This window comes from Schistocerca americana, chromosome 5, assembly GCF_021461395.2.
Source record: "Schistocerca americana isolate TAMUIC-IGC-003095 chromosome 5, iqSchAmer2.1, whole genome shotgun sequence".
Taxonomy (NCBI): domain Eukaryota; kingdom Metazoa; phylum Arthropoda; class Insecta; order Orthoptera; family Acrididae; genus Schistocerca; species Schistocerca americana.
Window position 1 is genome coordinate 546,420,416 of NC_060123.1, and position 24,214 is coordinate 546,444,629.

At 41.7% G+C, this 24,214-nt stretch overlaps 1 protein-coding gene across 1 annotated transcript; it reads left to right on the forward strand.

The window, feature by feature from the left end:
• The first annotated feature begins 1,740 nt into the window (after positions 1-1,740).
• Positions 1,741-23,801, forward strand: LOC124616520 (probable cytochrome P450 304a1). The gene is made up of 5 exons (XM_047144834.1): positions 1,741-1,915; positions 3,182-3,345; positions 5,607-5,900; positions 22,659-22,800; positions 23,629-23,801. Exons 1-5 carry the CDS (start codon positions 1,741-1,743, stop codon positions 23,799-23,801), a joined length of 948 nt encoding a protein of 315 aa, XP_047000790.1.
• The last annotated feature ends 413 nt before the right edge of the window (positions 23,802-24,214 follow it).

Here is a 24,214-nt window from a genome sequence, read left to right on the forward strand (position 1 = left end):
CTTGGTGGTACTCAGCTGCAAAAATCGCAGCTGAACGTTGCTCTGTGGTACACAATCTAGTCTACTAACCAGATATTTTCAGATGTTTTACATGAAAATTGGTCCTCCTCTGCATCTTATGCAATGTGTTTGGGAATTCCAGTTATAGTCTTCTAGAACTTGGAGAGGGTAGTGAGTACATAATATTTTGAATAGGAACCCATGTCCGGAAACGTACCGCTTCCGTTTTACTACAGTTTCAATTCATATGTGTAACGCGTTCACCTTTCCACTCAAGCTAACTGGTCCTGCTTACATGATCTTTCTACAAAACGTGTTTGACCCGCTCTTGGAAGCTGTGCCACCGGATGTCCGTTAGCAAATATTGTTTCAGCACGACGGTGCAAAGCCTCACTTCTCATGAGCGATTCGGAGACTTATGACGATATGGTGAAAGATAGATACTCCGACGTGGTGCAGCCGTGAAGCCGACGCGATCACCGGATTTAACTCCTATAGACTACTTCTTCTGCAGTTGTTGATGTGTCGACAGAAGTGCCGACACAGTGTTATTTTGAGGGGGCCGATAGGCACGCTATAAGCTCACGCAGAATATCTTGAAGTCTGAAACAGGACGCTCAATGAATTGCTATAAAGAAAAGTACGTTGCTTTGGGAATACTTAACTTTTAATCCATCATTGGTTTACAACGTTCTTGATGAGACATTTCATACGATAACTGTCAAACTATGTAAGGCTAATGGCGCCTTGCTAGGTCGTAGCCATGGACTTAGCTGAAGGCTATTCTAACTGTCTCTCGGCAAATGAGATAAAGGCTTCGTCAGTGTAGTCGCTAGTAAAGTCGTCGTACAACTGGGGCGAGTGCTCTTCCGTATCTCGAGACCTGCCTTGTGGTGGCGCTCGGTCTGCGATCACACAGTGGCGACACGCGGGTCCGACATGTACTAAATGGACCGCGGCCGATTTAAAGCTACCACCTAGCAAGTGTGGTGTCTGGCGGTGACACCACAGTTGTACGCAGAGTTTAACTTACGAGGCTCCCGTAGAAATGAGGAAGATCGGCTAGCATGAGATCTGGCAGCTGCACTAGACACTGAAGAGACACCAGGCGGAATGGAGAGCGTGTACCAGAACAAGCTTCGTAGGTACCATGTCTGTAACAACGTTGGTGATCGCCATATCGAGCCGTTGTCATAATGGATCAGTACTGTTGGGTACGTACAGTATTCTAGGCTTCTTTTGTTTTTGGATAATGTAAATAAGCAATGTTTAAATGTTAACACAAATTAAGGTGCTTACGTGATAAATGGATGTTTCATTATGTTTCCTTTCGAATTGTTACGTAATAATTGCACTGCGCCAAGCGTAATTCAATCCCTCAAGCAGAAGAGTTAAACATCCCGAATTGAAACGGTTGTAGAACGGTAAATGTACGTTTAGGGACATAAGTGTACTCACTCCCCTCTACAAGACATGTCAGTTTGTAACAGGAATTGCCGAACTCCCTGTATAAGCATATAGGGAGTTTTATGCTCCTGTAGCTATGTACACTGATCCATAAACCGGTGCTGTTTTCAGTCACAAACTTTTTAAATATGTACGCCACAGGGACAAACTGACACGACGGAATGCATTTCTTGCAGGACTGCCTCCAGCTCTGTTCCCACTGTTACCTGTGTGGCTTAGCTCATTCCTAAAACTGTACCTTACAGGCCCCCCTGGAATTTCCCATACAAAGTGATGGATGTCTTCACGGGTCGCTACAATTCCAAGCTGGCGGGCTTCTACTTCGGACCACTGCCTTTGGTGGTCACCAGTGACTATGAAGCTGCCAAGGAGGCCTTCAACAACCCCAGTCTGCAGGGCCGCATATCCAACATCGCCATCAAGCAGAGGATGCCGCATGAGGACCTCGGTAAGACCTTCCTGCTACCTAAAGAAATATTTACCTCAGTGTAGTAGGTTGTCTGTGCTTCGTTTCCAAATGTATGCTAGAGTAATGATGGAACATTCCACGGCTGTTGTTTACTTTTAACTTGAAGCGTAAAAAGTACAAACTAAACGAAACATTTCACAAGTCTTGGTCTCATGTCTAGCCAAAATCTGAAGATGACCGAACTTTCTTTCAAAATTTTAAGAGTTTCTTCACTTCATTATTTTACTTATTTGCCAGGCGTTCAAGCTTTCAAAAGAATTTAAGTTAATTGATAAGATAATGACTTATGTCTTCTGTTCTTGGTATTTTATCCAGCTATTTTACTGTGTTCTCCCATTACGTTGAGCGGTGTTGTGGGTCACCCACAATATTCGCGATAAGGACTGCAACGACAGTCTAGCAGATTTTGAAGACCCAATCCCCAATTACGTACACTTACAATCCCACGTCATCTCGGGGCTGAGATCCTACGTCTTTGGAGTCTTGAGATGTATCGATGATGATGATGATGATACATTTGTCTGGATGCATGACTACCAGGCCTTCAGGGCAACCAAGCTAATTCTTTTATAAGAGGAGTGATGTGTATATTAGTAAAACAGGGGGAAAACAGTACCACCGTTATATACAAATACACATGCACAGAGACATGCACACGCACGCACATACGGAAATACCAAATTCATTTTTAATCATCTCTAAATCTTACGATAAAGAGAAGAAACTGATTGGGATAATCGAAAATAGCACAACGATGTGGCTGGCAGATCACTGCACTAAAAGCATATAATCCAGCGACTCTACAACACACTGCAATCTTAAAGTCTTTGTTGGGATCCAGACGTTACACAATTTTCTAAAAATTTTACAGAATTTTTCTTGTCGTTAGCTGAAACTGAGGGCAGGTCACCAAACTTAGCTTGATTTTGCCCTCTCGCCAAAATAAGGACACCTCTTGGGATAACATAAAATGAATTCGGTCAAAGTGTGGCGTGCAGTGAAGTGTCTGTTACAGTCCCACAGACTGAGAGTTCTGGGAGTTGGAGCTGGGGGATCAAGCTATGTGTTAGTAGCCAGTGTCGTTTTTGGCAGCGTGTCATGGTTACTTCATCCCGCCGGAGTACACCATTGCCAGCCACATCTTCCTCCACAGTTTCGTGACACATCGTACTCCATGCCATCTCTCAAGATAAGGTCATAAAGGAAATGCATAAGGTTCTTCAACGCCACGTGAATCCTGCTAAGGCATAAACTTCAGAGTGGGCCCAGAACTGATGGAGCAGCGTCGCTTCACGCTGAGGTACCTGCGGGACTTTGGCTTCGGACGGCGCTCCGACCACCTGGAGTCGGAGATCGAGGCTGAGATGATGGAACTGGTGGAGCTCATCCGGGGAGAACGAAAGGATGAGGTGAGTCCCACCAACACTCTTCCTTCCCGCTACCTGTACATACCACAGAGAAGTTGCATTAGCCGCACTCTTGTTGCTCTGTACACCTATTAATTCGTGGTCATCTCTTTAGTTAATGGAAACTTCTTGATAGTTAATCAGTGTAGTCTGTGTACATTAAACACGTTAGTTGCAGTAGCAGTCTCAAGAAACATTACTGACAGTATGTATAAATGAGCTATCCTTCAGAAGCTCCAAGTATGGTAGTTTTCCCAGATACAATTGGTGGAGGAAGCAGAGATTATGCAAAGAAGGGCAGCGCTTTTCATCACATATTTGTTAAAATTCTTAGAGATAATTCTTTTCAAGTGTCGGCCAGTAAATATCTTCATCCTACCTATATTCCGCGAAACGACCGTGGTGATGAAATTAGAGATTCGAGCTGAGAAAGAGATTTGCCTAAGATCTCCCTACACAAGCAACATTTGCGATTGTAACATAAAAGGGTGGGTGGGGTGGGGGAGAGGGAGCGACAGTAATCCAGAATGTATCCTCCGCCACACATCATGAAGTGGCTTGCTGACTATAGTTGTAGAAATATGCTACCACTAACTGGCGTTGCTGAGAATAGTGGTGTGTATAATAAAGTTTAAGAATCAGTACAATTAACTAACACTCATTCAGAGGCAAAGCCAGCCGCGGTGGTCTAGTGGTTCTAGGCGCTCAGTCCGGAACCGCGCGACTGCTACGGCGCAAGTTCGAATCCTGCCTCGGGCATGGATGTGTGTGATGTCCTTAGGTTAGCTAGGTTTAAGTAGTTCTAAGTTCTAGGGGACTGATGACCACAGATGTTTAAGTCCCATAGTGCTCAGAGCCATTTGAACCATTTGATTTTTTTCAGAGGCAAAGTAAATAATGATTAAAATTTGTAATTAACTTAATTTAAGATTACTGAGTGATTCGTTCTACAGACACATATGCCACCTACACAAGTTGAGCTTGATTTTCTAGGAAAAAGTATGTCGAGTTGGCAAGTTCCACTAGTGGAAAGCGACACGCCTTGTTTTTTTCCCCCCTCATGTCGTTTCTGGGCTCTGTAAGTATGGATGGCTCTGAGCACTATGGGACTTAACATCTGAGGTCATCAGTCGCCTAGAACTTAGAACTACTTTAACCTAACTAACCTAACGACATCACACACATCCATGCCTGAGGCAGGATTCGAACCGGCGACCGTAGCGATCGCGCGGCTCCAGACTGAAGCGCCTAGAACCGCTCGGTCACACTGGCCAGCGCTCTGTAAGTCTGCACTGAGAGAAAATTGGGGAACATCAAAGCCATTAATTAGTCAACTTCACTTCTCAGAAGAGTGGCTTCTTTAAATAGTGACCAGTAAAGACACACCGTTTAGCACAGCTATAAAACGAAAACAGACGGCAGCTGAGCACTCATTGTGGCGTACTTCGAGACAGAATCCGTGTTGGTCAGTTAAAGATGCGACAGATGACTTTTCAGAGCTGGGACTGCCTTACCTTAGCACCGTGAGCGTAGTGGAATGTAATCCAACCATGGACCTTAAGAACTGATCCTATTCTAGGCATTTTTGACTCTGTTTTATTTTACTATGATACTTTTATAACGTAGGGCAAGTGTTTTTGAACAAGGACAATCCGAAACAACTTCTTTTCAAGTTCTGTCTTCTCCCTCACACTACTCCTCATGTTTGAATTCCTTCTGCGACAGGCACACTAACACAAAAGGATCTGCTTCGCAAATGAGTCACTCGAAGCTCCACTTCAATCAAAGGACATTAGTGTGAGTGATGTACTAGTCCATTAGAGAATAGTGTAGCTCATTCCATTTTATGAATTTCCAACTTCTGAATGAATCTTCAGTACATGCACTGACGGGGAATAATCGCAAAAAATAATTAATGTAGAGAGATGAAATTTTGGGCGTACATTTGTCGAGGTAACGAATTTAAGTTGGTAACATAGTGTGATCACAGGTTAGTGAAGCGTGAGAAAAGACATTGCAAATGTGAAATTCTTGTACGTTAATAACCTATGTAACCGCCATAATGTTGAATACAAGCGTGAAAACGTGCTTGCATTATTTGTACAGGTGCCGGATGTCAGTTTTTGGGATGGAGTTTCGTGCCTGTTGCACTCTGTCGGTCAATACAGCTATGGTCAATTCTCATCGTTTTTATTTTTTATTTTTTTTTCTGCAGTGTAGTACTGCAGTGGATTCTCTGTGTGTGACGCTCAACGTTTCGACAGGCTGTGGTGCAACCACCATCAGGAGGAGACGGGAGCCTGCACGTTCTACTGCCGGATACTCTTTTCCCCGGCTTCATCAACGGCTTCATGCCGGTGGTGGCGGGCAGCCGGCTGCCACGGACAGCAGACGGGATGTGCCGCTACCTGGGGCACGCAGGCCTGCAGACGGCCAGGGCTGGAGACGCCACAGGCGGTTTCCTCACGCTGCACTCCGCACTGGCCTCCATCGCGCCCAAGATGTCCGCCTACCACGACACGGTCGAGTCCGCCGAGAAGATCCTGACCTACTTTCATGTGAGCACCCACCAATGTGCTTACTGGTAGAGGAAATGTTTTCTAAAGTAAAACTAACAAGTGCAGTTACCTACAACTCTATTTACTTATTATGTAGAGGAGGGACTGATATCTAACAGCAATGCCAGAACGCTGGAGCATATATCAGGATCATACACAGAGTATCAGGAACTTGCAGTGAGGCCGGCTGGTGTGGCTGAGCGGTTCTAGGCGCTTCAGTCTGGAACCGCGCTACCGCTACCGTCGCATGTTCGAATCCTGCCTCGGGCATGGATGTGTGTGACGTCCTTAGGTTAGTTAGGTTTCAGTAGTTCTAAGTTCTAGGGGACTAATGACCTCAGATGTTAAGTCCCTGTGCGCAGCTCGTGGGCGTGCGGTAGCGTTCTCGTTTCCCGCGCCCGGGATCCTGGGTTCGATTCCCAGCGGGGTCAGGGACTTTCTCTGCCTCGTGGTGACTGGGTGTTGTGTGATTTCCTTAGGTTAGGTTAGGTTTAAGTAGTTCTAAGTTCTAGGGGACTGATGACCATAGATGTTAAGTCTCATAGTGCTCAGAGCCGGTTTTTTTTTTTTTTTTTTTTTTTTTTTTTGTTAAGTCCCATTGAGCTCAGAGCCATTTGAACCATTTGAACTTGCAGTGACCTTGAACGTTGTTAAACATACATTTACAGCTACATTACTGCTCTGAAACCCACATTTAAGCGTGTGTCTTAGGGTTTGTACACTACTGGCCATTAAAATTGCTACACCAAGAAGAAATGCGGATGAGAAACGGGTACATTGGACAAATATGTTATACTAGAATTGACACGTTATTACATTTTCACCCAATCTGGGTGCATAGATCCTGAGAAATCAGTACCCAGAACAACCACCTCTGGCTGTAATAACGGCCTTGATACGCCTGGGCATTGAGTCAAACTTGCTCGGCCACTATTGACGAGACGTTGTCAATTGGTGAGAGATCTGGAGTATGTGCTGGCCAGGGCAGCAGTCGCACATTTTCTGTATCCAGAAAGGCCCGTACAGGACCTGCAACATGCGGTCGTGCATTATCCTGCTAAAATGTAGGGTTTTGCAGATATCGAATGAAGGGTAGAGCCACGAGCCGTAACACATCTGAAATGTAACGTCCACTGTTCAAAGTGCCGTCAATGGGAACAAGAGGTGACCGAGAGGTGTAATAGATGGCACCCCATACCATCACGCCGGGTGATACGCCAGTATCGCGATGACGAATACACGCTTCCAATGTGCGGTCACCGCGATGTCGCCAAACATGGATGCGACCATCATGATGCTGTAAGAAGAACCTGGATTCATACGAAAAAATGACGTTTTGCCATTCGTGCACCCAGGTTCGGCGTTGAGTACACCATCGCAGGCGCTCCTGTCTGTGATGCAGCGTCAAGGGTAACCGCAGCCATGGTCTCCGAGCTGACAGTCCATGCTGCTGCAAACGTCGTCGAACTGTTCGTGCAGATGGTTATTGTCTTGCAAACGTCCCCATCTGTTGACTCAGGGATCGAGATGTGGCTGCACGATCCGTTACAGCCATGCGGATAACATGCCTGTCATCTCGACTGCTAGTAATACGAGGCCGTTGGGATCCAGCACAGCATTCCGTATTACCCTCCTGAACCCACCGATTCCATATTCTGCTAACAGTCATTGGATCTCGACCAACGTGAACATCAATGTCGCGATACGGTAAACCGCAATCGCCATAGGCTACAATCCGACCTTTATCAAAGTCGGAAACATGATGGTACGCATTTCTCCTCCTTACACGAGGCATCACAACAACGTTTCACCAGGCAACGCCGGTTAACTGCTGTTTGTGTATGAGAAATCGGTTGCAAACTTTCCTCATGTCAGCACGTTGTAGGTGTCGCCACCTGCGCCAACCTTGTGTGAATGCCCTGAAAAGCTAATCATTTGCATCTCACAGCATCTTCTTCCTGTCGGTTAAATTTCGCGTCTGTAGCACGTCATCCTCGTGTTCTATCAGTTTTAATGGCCAGTAGTGTAAAAAGATTGTGCTACTATTTTTGAAGTGCTCCACTCCACCACATATGAAAAATGAACACCAAAAAATTCCTGTGTCAGCTCTGTGTCTTATCTTATTTTGTCACGATCGTCATTCCTCCCTCCAAGAGCCAACAAAATAATATGAAATTAGACGGAGAAGTTTAGTTATAGAACTATCCTTAAAAGATCTCACTGCAACGAAAAAAGCCTTTGTTTTAATGACTCAAATATTCACTCGCTAATTACATTAATCAGTGATCCTCTCGCCGTTATTTCGCGATAATACAAAGTACACTGATATCTGAACTTCTTTACCGTCTATCTTGTATGGTAGGGATCCCATACCGTGCATCAGTAATAACGACGATGGCCAGAGTCGTTTGGGCAGTTTCTTTCATGAATTTGTTGCTGCTTCTGCTCCAACACAATGGAATTTTGGTTCACCTTCTCCATAACAGTTTCCCCGTGTCGGTTTCTGTTTACGTGATTCGTAATTACAATCTGTTGGTTCATAGTTAAATAATTTGCTGATAAATAAGGCGGGAGGCACGTTGAGGAGAAATCCACAGTTGTTCAATTACACTATTGCCGACTACCCCCTGGAAACACTTACTACCACAAAATACATAGGAGTAACCACTGTAGGTATCCAAATTGGAGCAACCATATAAAGCAACTGATAGGGAAACGCAGATGAGCCGCCCAGTGTGGCCGAGCGGTTCTAGGCGCTTCAGTCTGGAACCGCGCGACCGCTACGGTTGCAGGTTCGAATCCTGCCTCTGGCATGGATGTATGTGATGTCATTAGGTTTAAGTAGTTCTAAGTTCTACGGGACTGATGACCTCAGATGTTAAGTCCCATACTGCTCAGAGCCATTTGAAACGCAGATGTCAGTTTAAGAATCTTTGGAAGAACCTTAAGAACACGCAATTCATTCATGAAATAAGTGTCATACAATATCCATTTTCGCCTGACTCTTGGGGCTTGCTAATCAGTCTGATACATTTATCAGTTTCAGTTGGTAGAAGAGATGGAAAAGATCCAATGAAGAGAATGCTTTTCGTCCCAGGTTCGTTTGTAAACCACGATAACTTTATGGATATCCTGAACAAACTCCAGTGATAAATGCTACAAGAGAGGCATTGTGCATCATGGAGAGGTTTACTACTGAGATTCCGAAGCATAGTTTCTAGGAAGAGTCGAACTACATATCATATCCTTCCACCTAGTCTCACAAAATGACCTCACCGAGAAAATTGACAAGTTAGAAATCATATGGAGGTTTACCTACAGTCATTATTCGCACGTGCCCTTTCATGAATGGAAGAGGAAAATGTGAAAAGGTAGTGGTACCTTAAATACCGTCCGCCATACACCGTAAGGTGACGTTCGGATTGTAGACGTAGATGTGGAATGTCCTGCGTGAGCAAGTAGTGCACTCTGGCAAGAACTTGTTCCCTTAGTTGATGGCCTATACTTTGTTTGTGCCCAAGACCAGCCCCAGCTTCTCTGCTTGCTGCTAAATCCTTGTAGAAAAGCATTGCCGCGAGACTTTGAGGAGATAATAGAAGGAGGGTTTGCTTCCAGAACTGCTAATAAAGAACTGAGAGAGAACTTCTCAGCAGATTATGGCCCTGATATATTTGATGTTAATCTGTTCTCTATACCACACCATCCTCGGTTCACATGTCGAAACAGCTTCAAGTTATCTGCCAAGATTTTCACCCATTTCCACGTTAGAACTGTGTTGACACTGTGTCAGTAAATGACTTTAGGGTGTTTCTTTTTTCCTGAATATAACTGAAACTCCAGATTTACCAGAGATGATTGTTGTGATATGTGACAAGAATGACGCGGCATCCTAGATCTGAGTTTCTACTTTCAAGATTTATTGTCATCGGTGGTAACACCTCAAAATCCCACAGGAACGCCAAGTCACCAGTAGGAACCTTGTTTATAAACTCAAGAGATAACACATTTTCTAGCAATAAATTGAAAAAATTTTTGTTAGATATGGAAGAAGATTTCCTATTAATTTCCGAGGGAGTTATCTGTATTTACATATTCCATTGCAACGTTGCATTTTCACCAGTATTCCACTCCATTCGAAAGTTTGCATTGTTTTACTGCTGTCAACTCTACTCTCACAACTTACTGGATATAACTGTCTTATAGATGGTTCATCAATAGATTTTCTCCTTCTTATCTTAAATCCTTTGTGCAATTCATACTGATTTTAAACCATTCCCTCTCATTTTCTAATACTGAAATTCTTTCTACACGCTCAACGGTCTGCGACGGAAACAAATGAGTCGTTGAAAAGTGATATGTGGTCAGTCATGGACTACTGATGTGTCTAATTGAAAATAATGAATTATTCCTCTCAACTGTGCACCGCAAAAGTAAAGGGAAAACACAATCCAATGGTTAAGCAGACTTTTGCTTAGGCATTACCTTCTCTTTATGTTCTGATGCGTAAACGTGTGACGCTTGGCAAATGTTAGGACACTATTTGTGCCACAAGTCTACAGACATCTAAAGATATTACTCGCAAATCGGGGAGAGTACCTTCCTAATTGAGCGGTGCACTTTGCACTCTCCACATTTCGTGCGTCCTGTGTACATCAGTGATAAAGGACTTGATGCGGATAACATTGCTTAAAGTCGAGAAAAACTCTTTCTCTCATGACACAAATATCACTTAAATGACTGAAGTCTGTCTTTTTTCAGCAAGTGATCGAGCAACATGAGAAGACATATTCTGATGATCACATGAGGGACTTTATTGACAGATACCTGAGAGAAACAAGGGATAAGCAAAAGACTGGGGTTGAAACAATATATTGCAGTAAGCACCTAAACAGAATCTGCATTTATTCGCTAACGAACTTGCTCTTGCTTCTTTTTAAAAAATGGTTCAAATGGCTCTGAGCACTATGGGACTCAACTGCTGAGGTCATTAGTCCCCTAGAACTTAGAACTAGTTAAACCTAACTAACCTAAAGACATCACAAACATCCATACCCGAGGCAGGATTCGAACCTGCGACCGTAGCGGCCTTGCGGTTCCAGACTGCAGCGCCTTTAACCGCACGGCCACTTCGGCCCACTTACTTCTTTTAAGCTCTTTCACAAAGCAAACAAATCAACTGTCTTAAAATTGTTGTCAGTACTCCCTGGAGGTTCGAGTAGGGGACGCACAAATAAACCTGTTGAATGTCGAGTTAGTCTAGACAAAACCTGTTGCAGTTGTTGTGATCAATTCGAACTATATTTCATGGTGTCTGCTAACACTCTGTGTCCGATAAAACTGTTCTTGTTCCATGGAACATCATAATAACCGCCTGAAGATGATAAGCTGCTGCACCATTTTAATACTACAAAAGTTCAGCACCATCACCAAACAAAATACGTGAGATGCCCTGCAACATTTGCTATGTCAGGTAAACCAGGCAGGCTTTTGTCTGCAGCTATACCAGCTGGGGGTCATCCTCTCCGATACCTTCCTTCCGGCGTCCATGGTGCAGTCAACGGTCCTCTCATGGGCCCTACTGTATGTGGCACACCACCCAGAGGCACAACGGCGAGCGCAACTCGAGCTTGACTCCGTCATAGGAAAGTCCAGACTTCCCAACCTCAACGACCGCCCCCGGTGAGCAACCATCAGGTGCGCCATCACTGGTTTACGGAAGTGTGGCCCATTGTTGGCTGAGGGACGTAGAGGTGTTGTCAATGGTTCCAATAGGAAGAAATGTCTCACCTGACTAATTTCTGTATCTCCTTCGGCACATATAACGCATATCTTCTGCAGCTCCTGACTGTAGATTTCTATGAAGAGTGCAGGTATGACATATGGTCACATTTAAGTAACTGATGACAGGGCGATAGCAGAAGAGTGTGAAATCTATTTATGATATGTAGACTGCTTTTCTCATATCGCATCATGGGGATCTCCTAATTAATATTGCCTGAGTATGGATCACCATCACACGTTCTGGAGTGTTTTGCATATTAACCCTATACACAACAGACAGTCTGATTATCAAGAACTGTATGGCACCACCTATTCACTATTCACAGAACATGAGACTCCGGACATACTGCCCTTGCACTCGGTAATATCTGGACGGGCCTTTAAGAGAATGTGGGCCATGTTCCCGTTTAGCCATCCCGTTTTAGGTTTTACATGGTTGTCAACATTTGTTTTAAGCAAAAACCGAGATAGATACTTTGAAAAATTACGTATCTGCGCTGGTGCCAATCACTAATGAAAGCACTGCCGATTGGACGTTAACATTACCTTTTATCCCACACGAATTCTAGGAATGAATGTTTCTCAATAACCCACATTTTGATACAGTTGCCTATCACTTACATGGTTACCACTTCAATGCAGCTGCCTCAGTAATGGAAGTGATCTTAGCGACAATGATTTATTGTAGCCCCCTTAATACATGAATATTCTGTGCTCTGGTGTTCCAGGAGAAGGATGTCGTGATGAACACTGAACAAGCAAATCTTGTTGCCCGTAGAGACATATACACACAGAAATTTGTAACCACTCACGTCCATCTTCCCTATAGCCATAACCACCAACGAAATTAGAACTGCTGATTAAATTAATTTTAGCATCAAGAATGTCACATAGTCAAGTTCATGTCACAATTGATATATTCAAAATACAATATTTATATTTTATATATTGGAAATACGTTATATATCTCTACAGATAACAATACTTTGCATCCTGCAGATGTTTCATTGTACCACCAAACTTGTGTATGACTCTCCACATTATTCATCAAAGAAGAGTTCTTCGAGTCACTGGAAATTATGCATATGATAATATTCACATGCAATGCACAATGCTTTGCTTTGGTTATTAACAGCAACCTGTAGGTAGTAGCCATGGGCGAGGTGTAGGCCCTCAGTTACAGGAAAGTTTAGGGGCAGTGTACCAGACCACGAGTATCTTCAAGCCAAATGCAGGGCTAAGTCATGTGATAGAGGACCTATGGTCTTTATGTAAGGACTTTACAAAAGAGGACCATGTAGTGATATTGAGTGGGGCGGGAAACAGTTAGGACAGGGATGGGGCATACGATATAGGTGCTCACCTGGACAAGATAGCTTCCCTGACTCATGGCACCAACGTACACTTTGTTGAGCTGTTCCAGCGGCATGATTGACCACATCTTGATGGAGCTGTGAGGCAAATCAGTGTGGGGTTAGGGATGGCTCTGAGGATGGCCAACTTTGCTCATGTTTCTCTGGTGCCCGTCGGGACTATCAACAGATGGGGTTTCACCTAAACAGGACTGGGAAGGGAAGGTTGGTACAGCTGATTCATGAAAGTATAGGGGGTGGATCTTGGGCCACACATGATCAAATACCAGTTATCATAGGTAGGGAAAGTAGGTCTTTTAGGGATAAATCTAGACAATGGGTTCCCCTGCCTAAAGAGTATCCCCAGCACTCTAAAAAATACTGAAAAATCACCCACAAGACAGATTTTAACACCTCAAATACCACACATACTAGACGTCACAAAAAAAACGTTGTAAAGAGTAACATGGGACATTTCACAGAATTAACAATCCTCCATCAAAACATTCAATCAATAAAAAATAAAATACAACTATTAGAAGTTGAGCTCCAATCTTTGAACTGCACAGTAGTTTGTATTACTGAGCGCTTCTGTAGAGACACAGAAATCCAACATGTAGTATTATCACTGTATGAAAAGGCAAACTCTTACTGCAGAACTACTTCAAGTGGTGGAGGATCGTGCATTTATATCAGAAAGGAAAACAGTTCAAATCAAGACATGACGTCAGTACTGTAAGTGAAGAGAAACTCTTTGAAATATCAGATATTGAATTAAGAGGGCTTGATATCACCAAATTAATCGTTTTGTGTTTGTATAGATCTCCCAGTGGTAGTGTGGACACTTTCTTCAATAAGTTAACAGAAGTTCTAGATAAAGTCTCAAGTACAAAGGTCAACATAATTCTGTGTGGGGACATTAACATCAACACTAACATCATAAATGAATCCAGCAGCATGAGCCTCCTGTAGCTGAAGCTGTAGAAAGGGTACAACAAGCTTTCAAGGACTTAAAATAGGTAGGGAAATTTGTAAAGAGAAAGAAAGCTCTGTTGTTAGGTAGCTCCCATGGTAGAGGTGTTGGCCAACTACTGCAGGAAAATCTAGGTCCAGAGTACCAGGTCATAAACTTTTTCAAGCCTAGTGCAGATGTGGGTCAGGTAACAGAGGGTGTAGGTTCTTTATGCAAGGATTTCACTAAGGAGGATGCTGTGGTTATAGTGGGCAGTCCGGGAAATAGCATTGACAGAGACTCTGAATATTCCATAGAGAGTGACCTGGTGAAGATAGCATCAGCAACGAAGCTTACAAATGTGGGATTTGTGTCTGTGTTGAGGCACCATGATCGGCCTCATTTGAACTCTTCCATTGGGAGTGTGAACTTGGAGTTGGAGTGGCTGCTTAGGACAGATATAGGGTCCCTTATTGGTTTGATTCCTGTGGATGCTATCGACAGGTGGGACTACACTAGGCATGGCCTTCACCTCAGTAGGGAAGGGAAGGGAAAACCGTCTGGGTTGATTGCAGAAAACTTAAGGGGGGACACTGTCACAAGTGGTAAAATACCAGTGGCCACAGGTGTCAGAAGGATGCCTTTTTTAGGATAGGGAAGGGGGAAAGAAAACGAGTTTTAAGAGAGATTGGCAGACACACTCAGTTGGAGAAAACAGATGAACAGGAGTCAGATTTTAGCATGCAGCCTCCATTTAAACAATCTTTAACGGAAAGTAATCAGAAACTGCCAGTTCATCTTCGCCAAAGCAGTTATAATCCTATTAGTATGCAGTATCAGTTTATTACACCAGAACATTCCGGGACTCAGAAATAAAGTTGATGAATTACTCAGTTGTATTGATGAAATGAATTCATCTAACCAAATTGACATAATCTGCCTCCCTGAACATCAGGTGACCACTGGTATAGATATGTTAGACATTCCAGGATTTAAGCTAGCTTCCTACTTGTGCAGAGTAGATACTGGATGGAAGAGGAGTTGCCACATTTATTAAAAACTGCCATAAATTCAAGAATATTTACGTTAATAAATTCTGTTTGGAGCAGCATCTAGAAGCATGTGCAACAGAAGTAGAGTACCATAACAGATCCTATATAATAGTAACTATTCACTGAGCACCTGCAGGAAATTATAATTTATTCATAAATCATCTAGAAGCTCTTTTGGGTTATTTAACAGGAAGAAACAAAAGATATTTTGATTGCTGATGACTTTAATACAGATTTTCTAATGCAATCTTACAATAAATATTTACTGCAGTTAGTAATGTTCTCTTTCCATCTAACTCACACAATAAACTTTTTAACTAGGATCACTAAATCCTCAAGGACAGCCATTGATAATACTTTTATAGACAAATCAAAAGGAACAATATCATACCATAAAACCTGTAATAAATGGACTATCCGATCATGACATGCAGGTCCTTGTTTTAGATGTAAATTTTAATCAGATTATAAAGACTGCTAAATATGAGTACAGGACAGTAGTCAATCAACCAAAAAATGAGTGTTTTAGAAAACTACTCAAAAATATGAACTGGAAAGATGTTTATAGTGCCCATGACATAAATGAAAAATATAACACATTCATGAACAATGTCAGTAACATGTTTGAAAACTGCTTTCCTCTAAAAGTTACTCAAATTAAACAGAAGTCCATAATAAAACTAAGGATTACACAAGGAATAAAGATTTCCTGTAAGACAAAGAGGAAAATGTATCTGTCGACCAAGAATAGCTCCAATGCTGATGATTTAGCTAAATACAAAGAATATTGTAAAATATTAAAAAAAGTAAATCAGACATCTAAACAAATGCACTACAAGAAGAAGAGAGCAATGTCAGAGGACAAAATAAAAACAATATAGGGTGTAGTGAAAGAGGAGACTGGTAGAACAAGAAAGGAGCAGGAGCAAATAGCATTAAGGGTTGATGACACATTAGAAACCGATGGGCATAGTGTGGCAAATCTATTTAACAAGTACTTTAGATCCGTTACTGATAGAATGGGGTTGTCAGGATCAGTAAATAATGACCTTGAATATCTGAAACTAGCCTTTACAGATAGCTTCAGGTACATGAATATTTCACTCACTTCACCAAAAGAAATAACTTCCATAATAAAATCTTTAAAAACAAAGCATTCTAGTGGTTACAATGAAATATCAACAAAGTTAATTAAGGCATGTTCTTGTGAGTTTAGTATAGTTCTAAGTTACTTGTCTAACCAGTCAATTATAATTGGGACATTTCCTGACTGGCTAAAATATGCAGATGTTAAGCCTCTGTTCAAGAAAGGGGATAAAGAGGTACCATCAAACTACAGACCGATTTCACTTTTTCCGGCATTCTCAAAAATTTTAGAAAAAGTAATGTACAGGCAGCTTCTCTACCATCTGACCACAAATAACATATTATCAAGAACACAGTTTGGATTTCTGAAGGGTTCTCATATCGAGAAGACTATTTACGCCTACAGTGAAACTGTACTTAATTCATTAACTAACATATTACAAGCAGCAGGTATTATCTGTGATTTGTCAAAAGCATTTGATTGTGTGAACCACAACATCCTTTTAAATAAATTAGAATTTTATGGTGTCATGGGCAGTGCTGCAAAATCGTTCAAGTCATACCATGCTAACAGGAAACAAAAAGTGTCAGTGCAAGGGACTAGTGAATTAAGTCATCAGTCATCATCAGAATGAGAAGAAATTACATGTGGTGTCCCACAAGGATCCATCTTAGGGCCATTGCTTTTTCTTGTGTACATTAATGATCTCTCATCAGTTACACTGCCAGAAGCAGATTTAGTTTTGTTTTTGCAGATGACACAAGTACTGCAATATATAGTATGTTGAGTGTAGTTCTAGAAGGATCTGCTAATGATATTTTCATGGATATTAATAAATGGTTTAAAGCCAGCTCACTGACATTAAACTTCGAAAAGACTCACTAAATGCAATTCAGAACCTGTAAGAGGTTTCCACCCAGCATATGCATAAAGTATGAAGAAGAGCAGATAGAAGAGGTTGACAGTCTTAAATTCCTGCGGTTACAACTTGATAATAAATTCAGTTGGGAGGAGCACAGCACAGAACTGCAGAAACACCTTAACAAATCGGGATTTACAATTCGAGTGTTAAAAAATGATAAAGCTTGCATACTTTGTCACTTTCATTCCATAATGTCATATGGTATAATATTTTGGGGTAACTCATCAAGTCAAACAAAAGTTTTCAGAGTCCAAAAGCGTGTAATATGCATTATTTGTGGAGTAAATTCACAGACGTTCTGTAGAAACCTCTTCAAAGAACTGGGTATACTAACTACTGCCTCTCAGGATATTTACTCCTTAATGACATGATATATCTCTTTTTTCCAACAAACAACTCAGTTCATAAATACAATACCAGGAAGAAAAATGATCTGCACAAGGACATAAAAGCACTTACTTTAGTTCAAAAAGAGGTCCACTACTCAGGAACACTCATCTTCAATAATTTGTCAGCAAACATAAAAAATTTAGTTACAAATAAAGATCAGTTTAAAAGGAGCTTGAAAGACTTACTAGTGGCCAACTCCGTCTTCTCCAGGGACGAATTTTTAAGTAGAAACAAATTATATATTGTATATATTCATTCTATTGGTATCGTTATTTCAGCTTAAAAAAAAAAAAAGAAAACTGACATCATCCACATCCACGAGGATCTCCTCAGCACGGATCTACGGAACGAAAAACTAATCTAATCTAACCTAATCTAATCTTCATAAACATCCTAAAAAGTCTTAGAATGTCATAATTAGTCAATTGTGGAACAAGAGTTACCACAACGACTTCATCAGTAATTGACCATGTGGACACTAATATGGACAGGGAAAAATGTGATGTAGCTGTAAAAGATTTTGGACTATCAGACCATCTCTGTCAAATAACAACAGTAAAGCCAGTCATCGAATCATTCCCTAAACTACGAGCCTACAAACGACATCTATCAGAAATCAAATTAAAAGATTTTTCAAAAGAACTAGAAAAGCAAAGCTGGGATGAAGTGTATAAGGAAACAAATGTGAATATGAAACTCTCTAAATTCTCGACATTTTTTAAATTGAACTTTGAAAAGGCATTTCCTAAACTATGCATGTCTGTGTCAACATTTCACAAAAACAGATGGATAACAGCAGGTATTAAGAAGTCCTCCCAAACACTTAAACACCTCAGTTCCATGAAAAATATTTGCAATGATCCAGAATTCTTAACTTTTCATCATAAATACTAAAAGCTCTATAGGAAGGTGCTGATTGCTGCAAAAAAGGCTTAAAATGACAAAATAATATATAATGCAGAGAATAAAAGCAAAGCAGTCTGGGATGTTATAAAAAAGGAAACAGAGAGAGGCAAACAAACGCAGAATAACAAACTGCTAAGGGAGGGGTATAAAGTAATAAATGATCCACAGCACTTATCAAACTATGTAAATGAGCATTTTTTCAAGTATTGCAGAGAAGTTACAGCAAAAATTCCCCAAAACAAATATAACACCTGTAAATAATGTTGTACTAAATACAACGATGTTACTTGCAACCACAGAGAATGAAGTCAGTAAAACAATCAAAAAATAAAAACTCAGTAGGCTTAGATGAAGTACCAATGTGTGTACTGAAACAATGCATAGCGATTATACAAGGCCCCTTAACAAATATAATAAATGAATCCTTCATATCAGGTACATTGCCAGAGCAGTTTAAACAGGCAAGGTTTGTACCTTTGCTTAATAAAGGTAATGCAGAAGACATAGAAAATTATCAGCCCATTTCCCTGCTGTCAGCATTGTCAAAAATAATAGAATCAATTATGAAAGACAGATTAATGAATTACCTGAATAAATACAAATTTAAGCGAATCACATTTTGATTTCCGAAGCAGCAAAAATACAGAGTCAGCCGTGGTAGAATTCACTAAAGTTGTATTGTACTTGATGCTCTTGATAAAAAAGAGTGTGTCACAGGCATATTTTTGAAACTTTCTAAGGCATTTGATACGGTCAACCACAAGATTCTATAAAATCAAGTAGAAGCATTACGAATAAGAGGGGTAGCAAACGACTGGTTCGATCATACCTAACAGATAGGGTACAAAGAGCAGAGACAGAGCATACTTCAAATAGATCCAAACATTTAGAACCAAAATACATTAATATAGGGGTTCTGCAAGGTACCATATTAGGATAAATATTGTTCCTGATATACACTCCTGGAAATTGAAATAAGAACACCGTGAATTCATTGTCCTAGGAAGGGGAAACTTTATTGACACATTCCTGGGGTCAGATACATCACATGATCACACTGACAGAACCACAGGACACAGGCAACAGAGCATGCACAATGTCGGCACTAGTACAGTGTATATCCACCTTTCGCAGCAATGCAGGCTGCTATTCTCCCATGGAGACGATCGTAGAGATGCTGGATGTAGTCCTGTGGAACGGCTTGCCATGCCATTTCCACCTGGCGCCTCAGTTGGACCAGCGTTCGTGCTGGACGTGCAGACCGCGTGAGACGACGCTTCATCCAGTCCCAAACATGCTCAGTGGGGGACAGATCCGGAGATCTTGCTGGCCAGGGTAGTTGACTTACACCTTCTAGAGCACGTTGGGTGGCACGGGATACATGCGGACGTGCATTGTCCTGTTGGAACAGCAAGTTCCCTTGCCGGTCTAGGAATGGTAGAACGATGGGTTCGAGGACGCTTTGGATGTACCGTGCACTATTCAGTGTCCCCTCGACGATCACCAGTGGTGTACGGCCAGTGTAGGAGATCGCTCCCCACACCATGATGTCGGGTGTTGGCCCTGTGTGCCTCGGTCGTATGCAGTCCTGATTGTGGCGCTCACCTGCACGGCGCCAAACACGCATACGACCATCATTGGCACCAAGGCAGAAGCGACTCTCATCGCTGAAGACGACACGTCTCCATTCGTCCCTCCATTCACGCCTGTCGCGACACCACTGGTGGCGGGCTGCACGATGTTGGGGCGTGAGCGGAAGACGACCTAACGGTGTGCGGGACCGTAGTCCAGCTTCATGGAGACGGTTGCGAATGGTCCTCGCCGATACCCCAGGAGCAACAGTGTCCCTAATTTGCTGGGAAGTGGCGGTGCGGTCCCCTACGGCACTGCGTAGGATCCTACGGTCTTGGCGTGCATCCGTGCGTCGCTGCGGTCCGGTCCCAGGTCGACGGGCACGTGCACCTTCCGCCGACTACTGACGACAACTTCGATGTACTGTGGAGACCTCACGCCCCACGTGTTGAGCAATTCGGCGGTACGTCCACCCGGCCTCGCGCATGCCCACTATACGCCCTCGCTCAAAGTCCGTCAACTGCACATACGGTTCACGTCCACGCTGTCGCGGCATGCTACCAGTGTTAAAGACTGCGATGGAGCTCCGTATGCCACGGCAAACTGGCTGAAACTGACGGCGGCGGTGCACAAATGCTGCGCAGCTAGCGCCATTCGACGGCCAACACCGCGGTTCCTGGTGTGTCCGCTGTGCCGTGCATGTGATCATTGCTTGTACAGCCCTCTCGCAGTGTCCGAGGAAGTATGGTGGGTCTGACACACCGGTGTCAATGTGTTCTTTTTTCCATTTCCAGAAGTGTACATCAATGACTTTCCCAGTAGTGTTACTCATGGTGAAAAAATTCTCTTCACTGATGACAGCAATATTATACTGACTGAGAAAACAAGATAACTCCTTGCTGAGAAAGCAATTGAAACTCTCAAGGAAGTTTATGATTGGTCAATAAGTAATAAAGTGACATTGAACATAAAGGAAACTAATGCCATGAATTTCAATTTGAAGAGGAAAAACGACAATGTTAAATTAAATGTAGTTTGCACCTCTACAGGGGATTTTAACTGCTCCATGTGAATACATTTACCACTCAGTTGTACACATAAAAATAACATTGGTAATTATTGCACAAACAGCTCTGTCCATGACCATGCAACAGGAGTTAGATTCAACTTACATTTACCAAGAAAAAATAAATATGACTCAAAACAGCATTTTCTACCAAAGAATTAAACTATACAATAAATTACCAAAAGAGATTAAAGAAATTGCCAAAATACACTTATTTAAAAAGGCAGCTGAAAGTACCTGTTATGCAATACATTTTATACATTGAAGGATTACTTAGCTAAAACAGAGTAGGAGTTTATTAAAAAATGTTATACAAATAAATAATAATAATGAGTATAAAATATCCAACATGACACATAACACCTTCACTTTATGTTTTTTTCCTTCTTATTTTCCTTTCTAGAAATACTTATCCCCAAGCTATGCATAGCACAATACTAACACCTCTTTCTCTTTTTGAGCTCAACATCTCACTCATTATGGAGGGGTGATGACTCAGTTTTTCAGGATAGCAAATGGGAAGTTGTGGTACACAAAATGGCCCAGAGATCACCAGTGTGTGTGTGTGTGTGTGTGTGTGTGTGTGTGTGGAGTGAGTGGAGTGTTATGAAACAATGTGTGTATACTGTGTGCAGTGACTGATAGTGAGATATGAGTGAACAATTTGGCATTACATTATTTAATAAGTTATTTGTAATAAATGTACTGAATACCAGGAGTAAATCTATTGATTGTCTCTAACTAGAAGTCTCTAAATATATGTGTATAATAATTAGCTTATTTTAAATTGATCTGAATTTGTAAATACTTTGACATGTCCTATATCCTTGTAAAAAGAGATCTACGGATGAATAAAGCTACTAGTACTGTTATCTGCAGCTTACTGCACACAGAGGCCATACTGCGAGAGATGATGGGGATACAGACACGAGAAGCTCACCAAAGCACTGCGAACAGCCATCTCAGTTGCTACCAATTGGGATCCCTCACGCAGCCACAGAAGACACAACCATGTACTCCATACCAAAGGTCAGTTGAAAATCTTTACCGCCTACTTGGAACTCTCCAAGTAAACGTTCGTGTGGAAACTCTATCTTTGTTGGTATTCTCTGTACCAAAGGTACTTCTGTCACCTTCTGGTATACTTTGTGCCAATGGTCAATATGAAACTTCTTTCCCCTATTGAGATACACCACACAAAGGTCATATGGGATCCCATAGCCCATTCTGGGATGCTCCATACAGGTGGTCAGTTAGGGACCTCTACCTCCTATCAGAATCCTCCATGCCAAATGTCAGTTGGGAAAATCTTGTTCATGTTGCGATACACAATATTTGCTGCCCCATCAAGGAAGACAGAGTCCACACGAAGTTTTGGTACAATTGTGACTACAAGTTTTCTAATGCATGGAAAAAGTCATATGGATGAAATTACATACAAACGTTAGTCAAGCAAATACAATATTTCTAGTTTATTAATACAAAGTCTGAATATCATACTAGAATTTTTACAGCAGTCTTGTATGCAGGGGGTGGAATTACTTGTAAACGCTAGTCATGAAAACAGAATATTTATCCTCTATTGTTCCAAAGCCTGACTGACATTTTAGAATTTCTACAGCAATCATAGATGCAAACATATTAATTTCTATGTTCTGATTGGTACATTCTGTTGCAGGGAACTGTAGTGGTGGCCAACTTATGGAGCATGCACATGGCCAATGGTGTGTGGGGAGACCCAGAGAAATTCAGACCAGAGAGATTCCTCAACAGCGATGGAACTCTCTGCACCAGGGATCTCACGTTACCTTACAGCACTGGTATGCGTTGTCGTGTCCTTGGTTATTTACATATAGTGTACACACAGGTCTTAAATATCCCATTTCGGTTACTACTATCCACCTCTAGAGACAGAAAGTTTGTTAGTTTTTGCCACTACTTACATAGATGTTGCTGAAGCTGACAAGTAAAGTGTTTGGCTGTCTTAGCACACAACTAGTTTAATATAGGTGTCTAGGTGGAGACAAACTAAAAACATTTCTTTGGGTGTGTAACACAAGGTATGACATGGTGATTTCTTTTTGCGGTAGTAGCCGAAAGACTTTTAATTATTCTACATATGATATATTCACAAACCAATATGGATTTTACTGAAAAATGCAATAAGTTGTTCTTGTAGTTATTTTTTTTTTCTTATGGAACTGAATGTATTGCCCTTATTGTTCTTGTAATAAAGAAACAGTCAATTTGCCGAGTACTACATATTAAGCTTTTGCAAAACTTTATTACTTATTTCTTCTCTTTCTTCCTTTTACCACATTAATTATGTTATAAATATCGCCTGCAAAAAGCACCAACTCTACTTGACGGATTTTAAGTAGAAGGTGATTCACACTAATAAGAAATGATATGAGACCCAAAGTTGAGCCCTTAGGTGATCCATTTTTAATTTGTACGCAGTTGTTAAATTTTTTACCCTTCCAGAATCATTCAGCACCTCATTTTTCTCTTTCTTCGTTGCATATGATTCAGAGCAGTTCCGTGTACCACCATTAATTTCATGAAATCAAAGATCCAAATTCATCTCTGTTATAAGTCTGTTGCTGTGCGAGATATATCTGGCAGCAAGTGCTTGTTTGTGTTTGCAGGAAAGCGGTTGTGCCCTGGGGAGACGTTCGCCAGACAGAACATGTTCCTCATGCTGGCAGCCCTTCTGCAGAGTTTCTCAGTTCGAGCTGACGGCCTGCCACCTCTGCACTGCAACATCCCGGAGGCTATCGAGACCCTGTCTGCCTTCTGGGCTCAGTTAGAGATCCGGTAAAGGCACTTAACCCTTCAGTACCCTGCATGTAGTTGTTAGAGTATTGGTTGCTCCCATCTCGAGACTGTTGCCATACAACGAACTGATTTATACCACGTGAACAATGTTATAAAACGCGAAATATGTTCACTCGAGACTTTGTTATGATACTCATAAGAGGGAGCCTGTAATAGACACGGAATAAATCGCTATATTGTTGCCTGTCTTTAATGAAGACACGCGAAGCTCACCAAAGCACTGCGAACTGCCATCTCAAATGTTGACTTCTTGAAGACTGACTTATTGTTATTTTTGAAATACTCCGTAAATTTGTACAGTATTTATTATAAAAAAGTTATTTCTTTTATTAAATAATTTCTCATTATGGATTTTCTGGTATTGATTGTTATCCTATTGTCCTTGTCAGGCAATAT

What these genes read in the sequence shown, in the direction of transcription:
- LOC124616520 (XM_047144834.1), top strand. Translation starts at nt 1,741, where the DNA reads ATGGATGTCTTCACGGGTCGCTACAATTCCAAGCTGGCGGGCTTCTAC. An exon ending in GATGCCGCATGAGGACCTCG is followed by an intron (nt 1,916 to 3,181) that starts GTAAGACCTTCC and finishes AATCCTGCTAAG; the next exon opens with GCATAAACTTCAGAGTGGGC. An exon ending in CACGTTACCTTACAGCACTG is followed by an intron (nt 22,801 to 23,628) that starts GTATGCGTTGTC and finishes TTGTGTTTGCAG; the next exon opens with GAAAGCGGTTGTGCCCTGGG.